The 18737-nt window shown below is 44.2% G+C and overlaps 1 protein-coding gene across 4 annotated transcripts in view; it reads right to left on the bottom strand.

Moving 5' to 3' along the window:
* The window catches only part of LOC120995198 (KN motif and ankyrin repeat domain-containing protein 1-like), a 71236-nt gene that overhangs the window by 52156 nt on the left and 343 nt on the right, over positions 1–18737 (bottom strand). For 3 of the 4 annotated variants that reach the window (XM_040424239.1, XM_040424240.1, XM_040424237.1), the window contains exon 2: positions 4460–4554. In XM_040424239.1, the coding sequence (XP_040280173.1) occupies positions 4460–4496 (37 nt within the window). In that variant the 5' untranslated portion in view covers positions 4497–4554. The remainder of the gene's footprint in view (positions 1–4459; positions 4555–18737) is intronic. The other variant, XM_040424238.1, reaches the window with a different exon arrangement.

Genomic DNA, 18737 nt, shown 5'->3' with positions numbered 1-18737 from the left:
TACTACGACTACCATAGGTCATTCTCGGCGAAGGCAGCCACCGCCCTCGCCCAGTTTCAGCATATCACCAACCGGGCATCCTTAAATATGGAGCTTTTCTGTAGACATTTTGCCGGACTTAGATCCCCGTATTGCTCCAACTGCCAGTCAGTACTGCACGCTTCTGACTGGTGCCCCAACTCACACGTTACTTCCCAGGCCAAACAGCAGCCCAGCATTTCAGCTTCCCAAAAGCCAGGTCCGCTCCTGGACAAATTAGGTCGGCCCATGGTATTCCTGGGGAAAAATCAGTTGTGCAATAATTATAATTCCAAGTTCTGCAATTACAACAAGTGTAAGGCGCTCCACCTGCTTTCGGGCCCATCCTCAATCCTCCTGCTCCCAACGCGCTGCGAAAAGCTGACTAGCCGACATCCCCTTTTGCTCTCCCTCCTGAAAACTCACCACAACCCCGGTTTTGTACAATTCCTGCAGTCCGGGTTTTCCGTAGGCTTCCATACCGGTCTCGTCACTTTGCCCCAAGGTTCATGGGAAACACCTAACCTGGTGTCAGCCACGGAGGACCCAGCCTTGATGGATTATCTCCTGCAGGCCGAACTGCAGAAGGGATTCATCATAGGCGCCTTTTCCCAACCTCCTTTCCATGTCTATAGAGTAAGCCCCATCGGTCTGGTCATCAAAAAAAACACCAATAAAAAGCGTTTGATTTACGATTTGTCAGCGCCTCATGCCTCCAGCGTTCCAAGTCTCAACTCATTGATCCCGTCCAAAGAGTATTCGATGCAATACTCTTTCCTGGATGAAGCAATACAACTGATATTACATGTGGGGGCGGGCGCTTGGCTATCGAAGGCGGACATCTCAGAAGCTTTCAAGCTGTTGCCAGTCCAACCTCACCTTTGGAGGTTTCACGGAATCAAATGGAGGGACCAGTACTTTTTCACCACCCGCCTCACGTTCGGGTCAAAGAGCAGCCCCTGGCTCTTTGATCAGTTCGCCCATGCCCTCCATTGGATTCTGGTAAACCACGGCAATTGTCCTAGAGTAATCCATTACCTGGATGACTTCTTACTGATCAAAAACCCCAACCAAGTGCCCGACAGGTTGGAAAGTCTCCTCAGCATTTTCACCGCATTACGTGTCCCAATGGCACCATCAAAGGTCGATGGCCCTTCCACGGTCATCACTTTCTTAGGCATCTCCTTAGACACCCTCAGAATGGAGGCCAGACTCCCAGAGGACAAATTAGTCAGGCTCCAAACGTCCATTTCCACTCTCGTGGGATCCAGGACCATGTCGAAGGGCGACTTACAGTCGTTGTTGGGCTCTCTCAATTTCGCCATCGGTATCATGCCGCAGGGTCGCTCCTTCACATCAAGACTCTTTCAATTGTTGCCAACGGCCACGACGCAAGACTCGCTTATTCAGCTGGACCGGGAAGCCCTGGCCGACCTAGCTATGTGGAGGGTCTTCCTATCAGAATGGAATGGCATCTCGCTGTTTGTCCCGCACTGGAGTGACACCTGCCCGACCGTGTATTCCGATGCGGCCGCATCCGGCGCGTTCGGTGCCTTATTCGGTCGCCAATGGTTCGCGGACTCCTGGCCTCCCCAAATTTACTCAGACCCTCAGGCCATTCAGTCTTCCCCCGTCCTAGAATTATATCCTATCGTGGCGGCCACGCAAGTCTGGGGCAAAGAATGGAACAACATGCCGTTATCCTTCATCACTGACAACTACACTGTAGTTGACATCCTCACCAAAGGCAGGTCCAGCTCGCCCAAGGTCATGCGCTTCCTGTGCAAACTCACTTGGCTAGCTCTAAAACATAATTTCCACATCTCTTGTGCCCACATCCAGGGCATCAAGAACGTTGCAGCAGACGCCTTGTCCCACCTAAATCGTAACCTTTTTTTCCAGGTCATGCCACAAGCCGAAAGAGTCGGGATAACCCCCCCCGGATTTCGAATCCCTGATCTTGGACTAGACAGGCACATATCAGTGGCACAGTCTCTCATCTGCAAGTCCCTGTCTGAGAACTCCACCAGAAACTACCAATCAGGTTGGAAGGCATTTAAGGTTTTTTCTCATCTTCATCCTAGGGGCAACACGAGCAAAGTCACGTTTATCATGGCTTTCCTGGCATACTGCCACAAAGACCTTCACCTTTCATACAGTACCATCAGGTTGTATTTGTCGGGGGTCCAGCATCACCTCATGATCCGTCACCCTGACAGCAACTCCATATTTTCCTCCCACGCCATCAAAGCCACATTGCGGGGCATTCAGAAGAGCTCCAACAAGTCCGAACCCACCAGGCAACCCGTCTCAGAGGACTTGTTCAGAAAGATCTCAACCTCCCTAAACGGCAGTCCTTTTGGCCCATTCAGAAGCAGCATTCTCAAAGCTGCCCTCTATTTAAGTTTCTACGGCTTTCTCCGGCCCGGGGAATTTACCAGCACCTCCCCTCATAATTCAGGTCCCGTACTAAGCCAACTCACCCGCAGTCACGAGCATTTCATCTTCACCTTACCCGTTTCCAAAACCTCACAAATAGGGCCCCCTGTATGCATCGAATATTTCCCGACTACCAACCCTTGGTGCCCAGTGGCCATCCTCAACAGATTACTAACCACCCTAGGCAACCGGGCTTCAGCCAGCCCTCTCCTTCCTTTCCCTTCACGGCCACTCTCGTCCTCGCAGTTCACCAAACACATGCGCAGCCTCGCATCAGGTTTAGGATTTAACCCCCGGGCCATATCGGGCCATTCGTTCCGGATCGGAGCCGCCTCCGCCGCATCCAAACACGGGGTCCCGGCTCACATCATACGCAAAATGGGTCGATGGAAATCATCATGTTTCTCACAGTACATCCCGCATCCGAAAGCCGAGATCGCCAGAGCTTTCTCCGACTTGGTACTGTAATGCTACCATCAACAATAAAAGGGTTGTATCAATAAACCATTTCCTACTCGCATTTTTGCCCCCTTTATTGGCCTACCCTCATTACGTGACTAAGGGCACACCACTAGCCTACCTAGTTAGATTAGGTTCAGACTCGCATGTCAGGCTTCGCGTCGTAGCCAGGACCACAAATCCAGCAGGCTGAATTCAGCCTGCTTTTGTGGGAGGGGCGTAGGATGCTTCTTAAGCCCCGCCTCCCAGCACATGTGGTGCACGTCCTCTATCGCCCCACCCTCCCGGCCCTTCTTCATACATCTCCTTCAGGGTATGCCCCCTTTATTGGCCTACCCTCGTTACGTGGCTAAGGGCACACCACTAGCCTACCTAGTTAGATTAGGTTCAGACTCGCATGCCAGGCTTCGCGCCGTAGCCAGGACAACAAATATATACTGTGTATATACAGTATATATTTATCTTTTTTTTTTTTTTTTTTTTTTTTTTTTTACTTCACTGAGCTTTCACAATATTTTGATGTGTCATAGCAACATATGAAAGTCTTTGCTGGTCCATGGTATGATAAGAACTTAGATTGTGAGCACCATTGGGGACAGTTTGATGCTAATGTCTGTAAAGTGCTGTGGAATATAGCAGCGCTATATAAGTGCATAAAATAAATAAAAAACGCAGCCACATTCACTTCTATGGGGCCAGGGCTACGTCAAAAATGCAGAATATAGAACATGCTGCGATTTTCATGCAACACACAAGTGATGCATGAAAAACAACGCTCATGTACACAGACCCATTGAAATGAATCGGTCCGGATTCAGTGCGGGCGAAATGCGTTCGCACAACGCATTGTGCCCGCGTGAAAAACTCACTCATGTGAAAGGGGCGTCGTTTCCAGACAAGCAAGCCAGTCTCCCCAATTTAGTCAATTTCTCTCTCTCAATAATTCTGTTTCTCTCTGCTCATAACAGTGGCACTACAATGCTCAGCTGAGGGGTATGGTCCCTTTAACAGATGACAATTCTATCTCTTAAGTATGGTAGGGAGTTTGAAACTCGTATTCCCACCAAACTGCTGTGAAGTTCAGGGCTAATGTTTATATGTCCACCCAGTAACTTAGCCACATACGATGGGACAAGCTCACACCTAGCAACTACATAGCATCCAAGCCATGAGGCTGGCTAATTAACCACCTCACTCCCATTAACTTCTAAGGCAGTGGGCCGCCAGCACACTGCACCAGTTCTTCACCAGTCTATGCTTTCTGGGCCTTCTTGACACAAAGGAAATTACCTCTTAGCCAGTCACTGGCTGAGATGGGTTCCCAGTGTTGGCAGTGATTGGCTGAGCAGTCATTTCCTGGCTGTGTGTCAAGAGGGAAGCAGCAACCGATGGGGAACTAAGTATCATCAGGAATGCTTAGTTGGGTAGGTTTACTAAAGAAAATGCAATTTAAGTACAGGGTATGTGCCAAATTATACGAAGTGCACCAAATATATTATATTTCTGCACTATTTCTATCTTGTTGTATCAGTAAAAAAGTTACCTGGAAGTTCATTTCTTAGATTAGCAGACTCTGTCATCTTGATAGCTGAGACACCACAAGTACTGTATACCTGTTAAGAAGACATGCAGCCTGAGCTGAAAACCATATTAAACATACATAAATACTTAAAGTAAAATACATTTACAAGTTACGATAAAACATGTAAGCTTCAATATCATGTATAGGTGTATAATTTTTGGTCGCACTTTGTCCATAATGTGTAGTTCTATCACACTCCTTCCACTACTTAGCATGAATTCAAGGAGAGCAATGCTACAAAGGTACACAGCACAGTGAGGCATCACCACTGACCAGAGGAGCCGGCATCCTAACCAGCAGTGGACTACAGCACAGCTTGAAAGAAAATGCCTGCATTATTTTAGCAATGAGATTTATTCTGGGAGACAGACAGCATCTCTGACTCTGTCTGCCATGATTGGACAGCATCAGAGGGGGGAACATAGCTTTATCTTTGAATGAATTAAGTCATTGCCTTGTATATAGGGAATAATTTATTTTGGGTACCATTTCTCACAAACGTTGGGTGGGGAAACTAGGCAAAAAACAAAACAAAAAAAACCAAAAAAAAAAACACTGCATTACTGAAGGGTTCACATCACATTTTTTCCATCCTTTTAACGTATACAAAAAACGTATATGTTAAATGGATGCCTCAGACTGATGCCATACAGTGGCATCCATTCACCATAGAGTTCCATTGTAAAAAAAAAAAGAAAATATACGTTTTTAAGAACGTGGTGTGCTTCATTTTTGTATCCTTTTTTCTACTGTATACGTCAAACGGAGGCATAAAACGTGATGTGCATCCACATATGGTATAGACAGCATTCTTTAAATGGTGACAGGTCCTCTTTAACTAGTTTATGCCACAGCGATTTTTAATTTTTTTTCATTTTCATTTTTTACTCCCTGCCTTTCCAGAGCCATGACTTTTTTATTTTTTTTCATGCACATAACCATATCAGGATTTATTTTCAGGGGGAAAAGATTTACTTTGTAATGGCATCATTTATCATTACATACAATGTTGTCGTAAGCTGGAACAAAATTCCATATGAGGTGGAATTAGAAAAAACCTGAATCCTGTCTTAGTTTTATGAGCTTTATTTTTGCGATGTTCCTTATGTGGTAAAACTGTGATTGAACATGGGATGGACCATGTGATGAGCACAGTGAGGTCATCAAAGGTCCTTTAGCCAGGTCCTGAAGAAAGTAGAAAGAAGAGGAGATCTGCTACGCGATCAAGTGGATGGGGTGAGTTAAATTAGTTTATTATTTTTAACCCCCAATGGACATTTTACTAAGAATTCTGTATTAAGAATGCTATTATTTTCCCTTATAACCATGTTATAAGGGGAAATAATAAAATCGACACAACACCTATCGGGTCTGGGTACCAAACATGCCGATTTTTCTCACGCATAAAAGCATAAAAGCACTTTGCACTTCGTGCATTTTCCCGCAACGCACCCGCATCTTGTCCGGCCCTCACATGCGGCGCCCGTGTGAAAGAGGACTAAGGCTTCTAAGGCCCCTTTCACGCGGGCAAGAATTCCGTGCAGGTGCAATGCATGAGGTGAATGCATTGCACCCGCACGGAATCCGGACCCATTCACTCCAATGGGGCTGTGCACATGAGCAGTGATTTTCACGCATCACTTGTGCTTTGCGTGAAAATCGCAGCATGCTCTATATTGTGCATTTTTCACGCAACGCAGGCCCCATAGAAGTTAATGGGGCTGCGTGAAAATCGCAAGCATCCGCAAGCAAGTGCGGATGCGGTGCGATTTTAACGCATGGTTGCTAGGTGATGATCGGGATGGGGACCCGATCTTTATTATTTTCCCTTATAACCATGTTATAAGGGAAAATAAAAGCATTATTAATACAGAATGCTTAGTAAATTAGGGATGGAGGGGTTAAAAAAATAAAATAAAATTATTAAACTCACCTCATCCACTTGTTTGCGAAGCCCGGCTCGTCTTCTTTCTTCTTCTTTGAGGACCTGGGAGGAAAAGGACCTTTGGTGACGTCACTGCGCTCATCACATGGTCCATCACACTGTCCATCACCATTGTGATGGGCCATGTGATGAGCGCAGGGACGTCCCCAAAGGTCCTTTTCCTCCCAGGTCCTCAAAGAAGAAGAAAAAAGACGGGCCGGGCTTTGCGAACAAGTGGATGAGGTGAGTTTAATATATATATTTTTTTTTTTTAACCCCTCCATCCCTAATTTACTTAGCATTCTTTTATTTTCCCTTATAACCATGTTATAAGGGAAAATAATAAAATCTACACAACACCGATTCCAAACCCGAACTTCTGTGAAGAATTCTTGGTTCGGGTCTGGGTACCAAACATGCCGATTTTTTTCACGCACGTGCAAAGCGCATTAAAACGCTTTGCACTCACATGGAAAAATTGTGCATTTTCCTGCAACGCACCCTTGTCAAGCCCTCACACACGATGCACGTGTGAAAGAGGCCTAACATCCAATAAAAAAAGACCTTTACAAAATGATCCAAACATAAAGTAGACATATGAGAAATGTAAAGTAATAACTATTTTATGAGGTATCAATATCTGCCTTAGGCCTCATGCACACGACCGGTTTTTTTTGCGGTCCGCAAAACGGATTTCCGTTGTTCCGTGATCTGTGACAGTTTTTTCTTCCGTGGGTCTTCCTTGATTTTTGGAGGATCCACGGACATGAAAAGTGAAAAAAAAACTAAGTCAAGTTTGCATTGAAAATGATAGGAAAAACGGACACGGATCACGGACACGGATCACGGACGCGGATGACTATCTTGTGTGCATCCGTGATTTTTCACGGACCCATTGACTTGAATGGGTCCGTGAACCGTTGTTCGTGAAAAAAATAGGACAGGAAAAACGGATCACGGACGCGGAAGCCAAACGGTGCATTTTCCGATTTTTCCACTGACCCATTGAAAGTCAATGGGTCTGCGGAAAAAAACGGAAAACGGAACAACGGCCGCGGATGCACACAACGGTCGTGTGCATGAGGCCTAAGAAAGCAGAGAAATTCACATTTTGAAAATTGTGAATTTTTCCCAATTTTTTGCAAACTTTGGCATTTTTTAAACACAAAAGGTGAAATATATCTACTCAAACTTACAAATGTCATGAATTGCAATGTGTCACGAGAAAATAATCTTAGAATGGCTTGGATAGGTAAAAGCGTTCCAAAATTATTACCACCTAAAGGGACACGTCAGATTTGCAAAAAATGGCCTGTTCCTTAGGCCCCTTGCAGACGAGCGTGTCTAGATTAGGTCCGGATGCGTTCAATGAAAACTGCGTGATTTCGCAGGCAAAGTCAGTTCAGTTTTTATCGCGTGGGTGCAATGTGTTTTGATGCATTTTGCATGCAGCTGATAAAAAACTGAATGTAAACAAACAACATTTCTTAGCAACCATCTGTGAAAAAAGCATCACATCCGCCAGTAAGTTGGTTGTGATTTTCACACAGCTCCATTCACTTCTAAGGCCCCTTTCACACGGGCGAGTATTCCGCGCGGGTGCAATGTGTGATGTGAACGCATTGCACCCGCACTGAATCCTGACCCATTCATTTCTATGGGGCTGTGCACATGAGCGGTGATTTTCACGCATCACTTGTGCGTTGCGTGAAAATCGCAGCATGCTCTATATTGTGCGTTTTCCACGCAACGCAGGCCCCATAGAAGTGAATGGGGCTGCGTGAAAATCGCAAGCATCCGCAAGCAAGTGCGGATGCGGTGTGATTTTCACGCACGGTTGCTAGGAGACGATCGGGATGGAGACCCGATCATTATTATTTTCCCTTATAACATGGTTATAAGGGAAAATAATAGCATTCTGAATACAGAATGCATAGTACAATAGCGCTGGAGGGGTTAAAAAAAATAATAATAATTTAACTCACCTTAATCCACTTGATCGCGCTGCCCGGCTTCTCTTCTGTCTTCTTTGCTGTGTGCAAGAAAAGGACCTGTGGTAAAAGATCATGTGACGGACCATGTGATGGCCGGAGTGACGTCACCACAGGTCCTTTTCCTGCACACAGCAAAGAAGAAGACAGAAGAGAAGCCGGGCTGCGTGATCAAGTGGATTAAGGTGAGTTAAATTATAACTTTTTTTTTAACCCCTCCAGCGCTATTGTACTATGCGCTCTGTATTCAGAATGCTATTATTTTCCCTTATAACCATGTTATAAGGGAAAATAATACGATCTACAGAACACCGATCCCAAGCCCGAACTTCTGTGAAGAAGTTCGGGTTTGGGTACCAAACATGCCGATTTTTCTCAGGCGCGTGCAAAACGCATTACAATGTTTTGCACTCGCGCGGAAAAATCGTGCATGTTCCCGCAACGCACCCGCACCTTTTCCCGCAACGCACGTCTGAAAGAGGCCTAAGGGTCCAGCGTTGCGTGAAAATCTCAGAATATAGAACATGCTGCTATTTTCACGCAACACACAGGTGATGCGTGAAAAACAACACTCATGTACACAGACCCATTGAAATGAATCGGTCCGGATTCCGTGCGGGCGCGATGCGTTCGCATCACGCATTGCACCCGCGCAGAATGCTCACTCGTGTGAAAGAGGCCTTAAGGTGAAAAATGGCATCAAGGGGTTAATAGTTCGGTGATACTACTGATCTGTCCTTTTTTGTTTATTTTTATTTTTGAAATGGTAAAAGGGGTTTATTTTAATTTATATATTTAAAACTTTTTTTTACTTACATTTATTATTAGTCACCTAGGGGACTTTAACATGCGATCTTCTGATTATTTATGTAATAGACTGTAATGGCTTCACATTGTAGTCTATTAAAGGATCACATCATTACCATCTATAGCAGAGCAGGGAAGTGTGTATTGAGGCCCTGCCCCCTCACCCCCTAGGCAGCTCTGCATGTCTTGCTCACATTGTAGGACAGGTTGCTGGTGGCCATTTAAATTTATTTCCAGGGAACCACTTTAAATGCCACGACCGTATGTATTTTGCGGCCTGCAAAAAACGGATCAGCGAAAAATACGGATGACATCCATGTGCATTACGTATTTTGCGGAACGGAACAGCTGACCCCTGATAGAACAGTACTATCCTTGTCCGTAATGTGGACAATAATAGGACATGTTCTATTTTTTCGCGGAACGGAAATACGGACATATGGAAACGGAATGCACACAAAGTAACTTCTGTTTTTTTTGCGGATGCATTAAACTGAATGGTTCTGCATACGGTCCGCAAAAAAACAGGAACGGACACGGAAAGAAAATACGTTCATGTGCATGAGCCCTCACACTGCACTGCATAAGGGTCCATTCACACGTCCGTTTTTTCGGACGTGTGAATCGGAAAATGCACCGTTTTGCAGCCGAGACCGTGATCCGTGTATCCTGTCCGTCAAAAAAATAGGACCTGTCCTATTTTTTTGAAGGACAACGGTTCACGGACCCATTCAAGTCAATGGGTCCGTGAAAGAACACGGATGCACACAAGATTGGCATCCGTGTCCGTGATCCGTGGCCGTAGGTTACTTTCATACAGACGGATCCAAAGATCCGTCTGCATAAAAGCTTTTTCAGATCTAAGTTTTCACTTCGTGAAAACTCAGATCCGACAGTATATTCTAACACAGAAGCGTTCCCATGGTGATGGGGACGCTTCTAGTTAGAATACACTACAAACTGTGTACAAGACTGCCCCCTGCTGCCTGGCAGCACCCGATCTCTTACAGGGGGCCGTGATCAGCACAATTAACCCCTTCAGGTGCGGCACGGCCAGGCGGACACCAAAACGACTTTTTTTTCATGTCCGTGGATCCTCCAAAAATCAAGGAAGACCCACGGACGAAAAAACAGTCACGGATCACGGAAAAACGGGACCCGTTTTTGCGGACCGCAAAAAAATACGTTCGTGTGCAGGAGGCCTTAGGCTGAGTTCACATCACCATTTAGCTTTCCGTTCTAAACGGAAGAGAGAGGGGAAAAAAAAACGGTAAAAAAAAATTTACCCGGTTGCATCAGTTACGGCTCATGCATACATACATATTTTCTTTCCGTGTCTGTTCCGCTTTTTTTTTTGCAGACCGTATGCAGAACCCTTCATTTCAATGGGTCACCAAAAAAAAACGGAAGTTATTCCGTGTGCATTCCGTTTCCGTATGTCCGTATTTCTGTTCCGCAAAAAAATAGAACATGTCCTTTTATTGTCCATATTACGGACAAGGAAAGTACTGTTCTATTAACCCCTTAAGGCCTGGATTTTTTCTTTTTTTGCGTTTTTGTTTTTCACTCCCTGCCTTTCCAGAGCCATAACTTTTTAATTTTTCTGCTCACATAGGCATTTTTGCAAGACAAGTTGTACTTTTCAATGCCACCATTTAATATAGCATAAGATGTAGTGGGAAGCAGGAAAAAAATTCAAAATGGGGTGAAATTGCAAAAAAAATAAAAAATTCCACCACAGTTGTACGGGTTTTTTATTTACGATGTTCAATGTGCGATAAAACTGACCAGTTCATTTTATTCTTCAGGTCAGTACGAATCCGACGATACCTTATATGTATAGTTTTTCTTGCGTTTTGATAGTGATAAAAAAATTAAAAAGTGGGGGGAAAAATAAGTTTATATATTTTGACCCCTATATCTCTTTTGTAATTATGTGCATGGAGCTGTATGGGGGCTGTATGGGTGTGTATGACTTTTTGATCACTTTTTATTACATTTCTTGTAGAAAATGAAGCAACCAAAAACGGCGAATTGGCCATTTGGACGCTTTTTTCCGTTTTGCTGTTTGCGGTATGGGGAATATATTTTTATATCTTTATACTATGGGCATTTTCACACATCGCATACGGAACTTTAACAAGCAATCATCTGATTGCTATTATCATAGACTCCAATGCACTTGCATTGGAATCTATGATGATTTTACTAGTTTCCTATGGAGCTCTATTACAGGCAAGGGCTCCATAGGAAATACTATGCAGCAGCCTCCTGTCATTCATAAAGACAGTGGCTGCTGCATACACGCTCCAGCTCCTATGATCGCCACACGGGGAAGCCGTAGCGCAACTGAAAGTGCGCACTTTCTGTTTCGCTGTGTTCAGATGCCATGCTGAGGATTGACCACGGCATCTGAGGGGTTAAATGTCCGCGATCGGCATTACTGCCGATTGCGGACAGGAGCCACTGGTGTCTGCTTGAAAATCGGCAGGAGCGGGCGCCGTCTTTAAACACCCGTCCAGCGCCATACATGTACGGTGCTGGGCGTGAAAGGGTTAAGGGCCAGCTGTTCCGTACCGCAAAATACGGAGTGGACACTGACGTCATCCGTATTTTTTGCGGATCCGACTTACACCATAGAATTGCATAGGATCAATTTTTTTACAGGATCCAGTAAAAAAACATTTCCTGTTGCCTCAGTTGTCATGCATTTGAGCCATTTCCATCTCAGATCCGTTTTTATAGATGGAAACAAAAGTACTGCATGTAGGACTTTTTTCCCGTCTAAAAAACGGATCTCAGACAGAAATGGCAACGGATGACAACTGATACAACAGGATACTTTTTTTTTGCAGGATCCTGTTTTTTTCCCTCTCTCTCTCTTCTTCTGACGGGTCAGAAGACTGGAAAGTTAACCGGTGATGTGAACTTAACCTTAGGCCTCTTGCACACGGAGACGTACGGTCCGTGAGCAGGCCATATGTCCCGGAGTGGCATTGATCTTGTGCACGGGAGAATAGAGCATAATAGATCCCAATGATGCTGTGCATGTCGGGCCGCCCGCAGGACTATTGTCCTGCACTCATATGATTTTATGGTGTGCTGTCCGCATATTTTTGGGACCCATTGAAATGAATGGGTTCTCATCCAATCCGCAAAAAACGCAATGGACACCGAAACAAAATAGGTTTGTGTGAATATAGCCTTAGGCCTCTTTCACACGAGCATGACAGATTAGGTGTGTTCAGGTTGCGTTCAGATGTGTTCAGGATGCGTTCAGGGAAACTCACACCATTTTGCAAGCAAGTTTTGTCTGCGATTGCGTTCAGTTATTCAGTTTTTTTTCACCGCGGGTGCAATGCGTTTTGATGCGTTTTTCACGTGTGTGATAAAAAACGACATCTCCTAGCAACCATCAGTGAAAAACGCATTGCATCCGCACTTGCTTCCGGATGCAATGCGTTTTTCACTGAAGCCCTATTCACTTCTATGGGGCCAGGGCTGTGTGAAAAAGGCAGAATATAGAACATGCTGCGTTTTTCACGTAATGCAGAACTGATGTGTGTAAAACGTTCATTTACACAGACCCATTGACATGAATGGGTCAGGATTCAGTGCTGATGCTATGCATTCACGTCACGCATTGCACCCGCGCGGAATCAGATATTGTGAACCAAAACCAGGTTCAGAATAGGTGCAAATCAAATCATTACACCTGATCTCTGAGTAGGCATCACTACTGGTTTTGGCTCACAATAAGGGCTCATGCACACGACCGTATGTATTTTGTGGTCCGCCAAAAATACAGATGACATCAGTGTGCATTCAATATTTTGCGGAACAGAACAGCTGGCTCTTCATAGAACAGTACTTTCCTTGTCCGCAATGCGGACAATAATAGGATATGTTCTATTTTTTTGTGGAACGGAAATACGGACATACGGAAACGGAATGCACATGGAGTCACTTCAGGTTTTTTTTGCGGACCCACTCCGCATATGGTCCTCAAAAAAAGCGGAACGGACACCGAAAGAAAATACGTTTGTTTGCATGAGCACGTCAGTGTTTTGGTCAGTGATTTTCATCAATGATTTTAAGCCAAAACCAGGTGCGGCTCTAAACACAGAACAGATGCAGATCTTTCCCTTAGCCTACATGCACATGACTGTATGTCTATTTTTTTACGGGGCTACGGAATGGACATACTGATGCGGACAGCACGCGGTGTGCTGTCCACACTTTTTGCGGACCCATTAAAATGAATAGGTCCACATCCTATCCACAAAAAAAACAGAACGGGCACAGAAACAAAATACGATCGTGTGCATGTAGCCTTAGGCCTCTTGCACACAAACTTTGTGCCTCCGTTCCGTGCATTGGTGACCATCTGCACCGCAAAAAAATAGAACTTGGTGCGGAGGCACGGACAGAAACACCACGGAAGCACTCCGTAGTGCTTTCGTGGGGTTCTGATCCATGCTTCCGTTCCGCATCTTCGTGATTGTTAAAAAAAAAATTGCGGGGATACAGAATGGACATACTGATGTGGACAGCATACGGTGTGCTGTCCGCATTTTTTGCGGACCCATTGCAATGAATGGGTCCGCATCCTATCCGCAAAAAAAAAGGAACGGACACAGAAACAAAATACGTTTGTGTGCATGTAGCCTTTGGCCTCTTGCACACAAACGTTGTGCATCTGCTCACAGCAAATTGCGGTCCCCAATGCACAGGCAAATTGAATGGGTCCGTGATCCATCCGCACCACAAAAAAATAGAACTTGGTGTGGAGACACAGACAGAAACACCACGGAAGCACTCCATAGAGCTTCCGTGTGGTTCCGATCCATGCTTCGATTCCTCATCTCCGTGATTGTGGACCCATTCAAGTGAATGAGTCCGCATCCGTGATGCGGAGTGCACACGGGCCAGTGCCCGTGTATTGCGGACCCGCCCGTATGCGGGCCGCAATATGGCCATGGGCACACAACGTTCGTGTGCAAGAGGCCTTACACTTTATCCTTGTGTAAGATCCACTCCTGGTTTTGGCTCACAATCACTGATGAAAATCACCAATACACTGACGTGTGAATAAGGCCTCATGCACACGACCATTGTGTGTTTTGCGGTCTGCAAATTACGTGTCCGCAAAACACGGATGGTTTCCGTGTGCGTTCTGCAATTTGTGGAATGGAATGAACAGCCATTGATATAACTGCCTATTCTTGTCCGCAAAACAGACAAGAATAGGACAGGTTATATATTTTTTTGCAGACCACGGAACGGAGCAACGGATGCGGACAGCATACAGAGTGCTGTCCACATCTTTTGCGGCGCCATTGAAGTGAATGGGTCCGCATCCAAGCTGTAAAATGCGGACTGGATGCGGACCAAAACAACGGTCGTGTGCATGATGCCTAAGGCTTAACTGAAAAAACTGACCAAATAACTGAAGTGTAAACTTGGTCTAAGGCCTCTTTCACATGAGCGAGATTTCCGCGTGGGTGCAATGCGTGAGGTGAGGTGAGCATTGCACCCGCACTGAATCCTCATTTCTATGGGGCTGTGCACACGAGCAGTGATTTTTGCGCATCACTTGTGCGTTGCGTGAAAATCGCAGCATGCTCTATATTGTGCGTTTTTCACGCAACGCAGGCCCCATAAAAGTGAATGGGGCTGCGTGAAAAATCACAAGCATCGGCAAGCAAGTGCGGATGCGGTGAGATTTTCACACATGGTTGCTAGGAGACGATCGGGATGGGGACTCGATCATTATTATTTTTCCTTATAACATGGTTATAAGGGAAAATAATAGCATTCTTAATACAGAATGTGACAAACTCCCCTCTTTGGAGGTTGCCACGAGTGCTTGGAGAGGACTACTTGCCCGCCTCTTACCATGCGATTATGGTCCCATGTTGTATGCACCAGTTTTGTGCAGAAAAGCCATGGGTATAGCCAGGTCAAAGAGACTTGTACTAACTTTTGAATTCCTGGTCTAATTCGTGTCATTTTGGGATGTGTTAAATGTCTATGTGTATTGTAAAGGGTGGGACATTGTATGTTTGAGTAAGTGATGTCTGTTCCATTGTCTCTCTATGTGTATTGGCGATTGTCCTCTGTCCTGGAGACAACCGAGTTGTAATTCGATTGTCTCTCAGGACAGAGGCCAATGTGTATTCTCCTGCCTGTGTTGATTATGTTAACCATGGTGTCTATTTGGGTTGTAACCTTTGTGTTATGGGTTAATGTATGTTTGTTGTGGGTGTCTCCCTTGCATGGGAGCAGGGGATAAAAGCAATTGTATTTTTCAATGTGAGGCCTTCCAGTAAAGTATTTCTAGCATTCAGCTTGGGCTAATGTATAGACTTATTTGGCGATACCAGAGATACCAGCGATACTAGCGATAATAGCGATTTATTGCTCAGTGGATTATTTGGCTGTGCTATTTCAAGGGGAGAAGGGAATACTAGACGGTGACACGGATGATACCGTCACACAGAATGCTTAGTAAATTAGGGATGGGGGGTTAAAAAAAATATATAATTTTTTTTTAACTCGCCTTATCCACTTGTTCGCGCAGCCCGGCTTCTCTTCTTTCTTCTTCTTTGATGACCTGAGGGAAAAGGACCTTTGGTGACGTCACTGCACACATCACACGGTCCATCACATGATCCATCACCATGGTGATGGATCATGTGATGGACCATGTGATGAGCGCAATGACTTCATCAAAGGTCCTTTTGCCAAGTCCTAAAGAAAGAAGCAAGAAGAGAAGATTCGCTACGCGACCAAGTGGATGGGGTGAGTTAAATTTGTTTATTATTTTTAATCCCTTAATGGACATTTTACTAAGCATTCTGTATTAAGAATGCTATTATTCTCCCTTATAACCATGTTATAAGGGAAAATAATAAAATCTACAGTACACCTAACCCAAACCCGAACTTCTGTGAAGAAGTCCGGGTTCGGGTCTGGGTACCAAACATGCCGAGTTTTCTCACGCGTGTGCAAAACGCATTAAAACACTTTGCACTCACGGGGAAAAATCGTGCATTTTCCTGCAACACACCCACTTCTGTACCTGCACGTCACCCGCAACGTGTGAACCCAGCCTAACCCTTCAGATGCTGTGGTCAATTGCAGCTGCAGAATATGAGAGGCGGAACAGCTCCTCCACACTGAGATTGCAGTTTATGGGAGAAGCAATCAACAATCACATGTTCATGTTCCCTAGGAGGACTTCAAAAAAGTGTAAATAAATTTGGAAAATTCAAATACCCTTCTTCCACATATTTAAAAAAAATTATATATAAATAAAGATCACTAGCATTTCCAAGATTCCCTAAATTATTGAAATATAAACACATTTATCCTGTACAGTGAACGCCATAATGGAAAAAAAAACTAAATTAACTATTCTCCATTTTTTCAGGCACTTTACCTCAAAATTAAATTGAACAAAAAGCCGTGCACACTCCAAAATGGTATCAATAAAACTTACAGATCACTCCGTAAGAAATGCACACAATTTACACATCTCTGTAGACTTGACAATAAAAAAATTAAGGGCATCAGAATATGGCTATGCAAATTTTTTTTTCAAAGTTTACATTTTTTTTTAAGTATTAAAACTTTGTAAGGGTCCATTCACACGTCCGCAAAATGGGTCCGCATCCGTTCCGCAATTTTGCGGAACAGATGCGGACCCATTCATTTTCAATGGGACTAGAATGTGCTGACCGCATCCGCATTTGCAGATCTGCACTTCCGTTCCGCAAAAAATAGAACATGGCTCCGGGAAAGCTGGGAGTAAAAAACAAACAAACACAGAAGCAGAAAATCACTGTTATCAAGCGGTTAAGGCTCCATTCACACGTCCCCAAAATGGGTCCGCATCCGTTCCGCAATTTTGCGGAACGGGTGCGGACCCATTCATTCTCTATGGGGACGGAATGGATGCGGACAGCACACAGTGTGCTGTCCGCATCCGCATTTGCGGTGCGCGGCCCCGATCTTTGGGTCCGCAGCTCCGCAAAAAGATAGAGCATGTCCTATTCTTGTCCGCAGCTTGTGGACAAGAATAGGCATTTCTATGGGGGTGCCGGACTGGTGTGTTGCGGACCCGCAATTTGCGTGTGCGCAACACACCACGGACGTGTGAATGCAGCCTTAAAAGTCTAAAAAAAAAGCCCTAAAGACGCTCCAGTGGGAAGTGGTGCTGAAAACTGGAGTAGCATTTGTAGGCAACAATAAGCCAGACTCAAGGAAAACTGGGGGTGCTTTATTATGACATTCTGCATCAGAAGCTGGTATCAAAAAGTTGCAAACTCCCTGTTTGTGACTTTTTAAATGCCACTTTCTGGAAAGGGGGAGTGGGAGCCAATAGCCATGGGGGTAGGGTATGGGCGGGACCATCCGCCCTGGCACATTCATTAACATTTAGGCCAGTTTACTGGCATCAATAATTTATGAAGAGGCCTGCGCCTAGTCATACATTAACTGCATCCTCAGGTAGCGCAGGGGATATCGAGGACTGGCATAAAATGGCGGTCTTGGATAAATCTCTCACACTGACCTCAAATATTACCCCTAATACCAATTCACCCCTCATTGTTTACACCAAACATACTATTACTCTAAATTATGGATGACCTACAGGATTTATATCAATTCTCAGATCAATTCATAAATATTTAAATTACAGTGGATTTTAATTATAATTATTAACGGTCGTCAAGAGGGTGCAAAATTTTAATAAACATTTCCTATTCTGTCTCCCTGCACTAATCACAGTTACGAGAATGGGGCAGTGGATCACAAGAAAAATGCTGATTAGCTATATTTTTTGTTAAAATGAAACAATAAAATTAAAGGGGCTCTCTAAGGCTTTTTAGTAATACAGCCCTTCCTTCTGTCCTGTGGAAGAAACACGGTTTAGTTAATACTTACCCTGTCCACAGGACAGAAAAAAGGTCTGATTTTGTAAAAATCCAGAGAACCCCTTTAAAACATGGCTTTGTATTATTATTATTATGCTATATATGTTATTATAAATTATACTATTGTTTCCGGAGTGAATAAGTCACTTCCTACACTTATCATAATTTACCAGTTTTATGAAACTAAATTTTATTTTATGAAAATGATCATAGGGATGTACAGGTGTAGCAGGGTTAACACTCAAATTTCTTAACTCTTCGTGTTATCTTGAAACAAAAGCCATTGAAAAGCAATTGAAGGTGTTTGCTTAATGCATTTAGTTTAGATAACACGTCTCATAAAGCATGTGTGTTAACTCTACTACATCTTGTATTTAGATGTGATATTCAGATATCAGAATTTACATAGACAATTTAGATATTAATAGCATCATTGCTGCTGAATAGAACTAATTTTTCATCCACTGATCATGTAATAGCCCTTACACATGCAATATTAATGGAATTTACAGGAATTTTTTCAATACTGTAGATATTTTAGTTTTTATTGTGTATGTATTAAAACAAGAAGAAAA

The sequence above is a fragment of the Bufo bufo genome, chromosome 3 (assembly GCF_905171765.1).
Source record: "Bufo bufo chromosome 3, aBufBuf1.1, whole genome shotgun sequence".
Classification (NCBI taxonomy): domain Eukaryota; kingdom Metazoa; phylum Chordata; class Amphibia; order Anura; family Bufonidae; genus Bufo; species Bufo bufo.
Note: the sequence above shows the minus strand (reverse complement) of the source record. Positions and strands in the feature narration are given on the sequence as shown.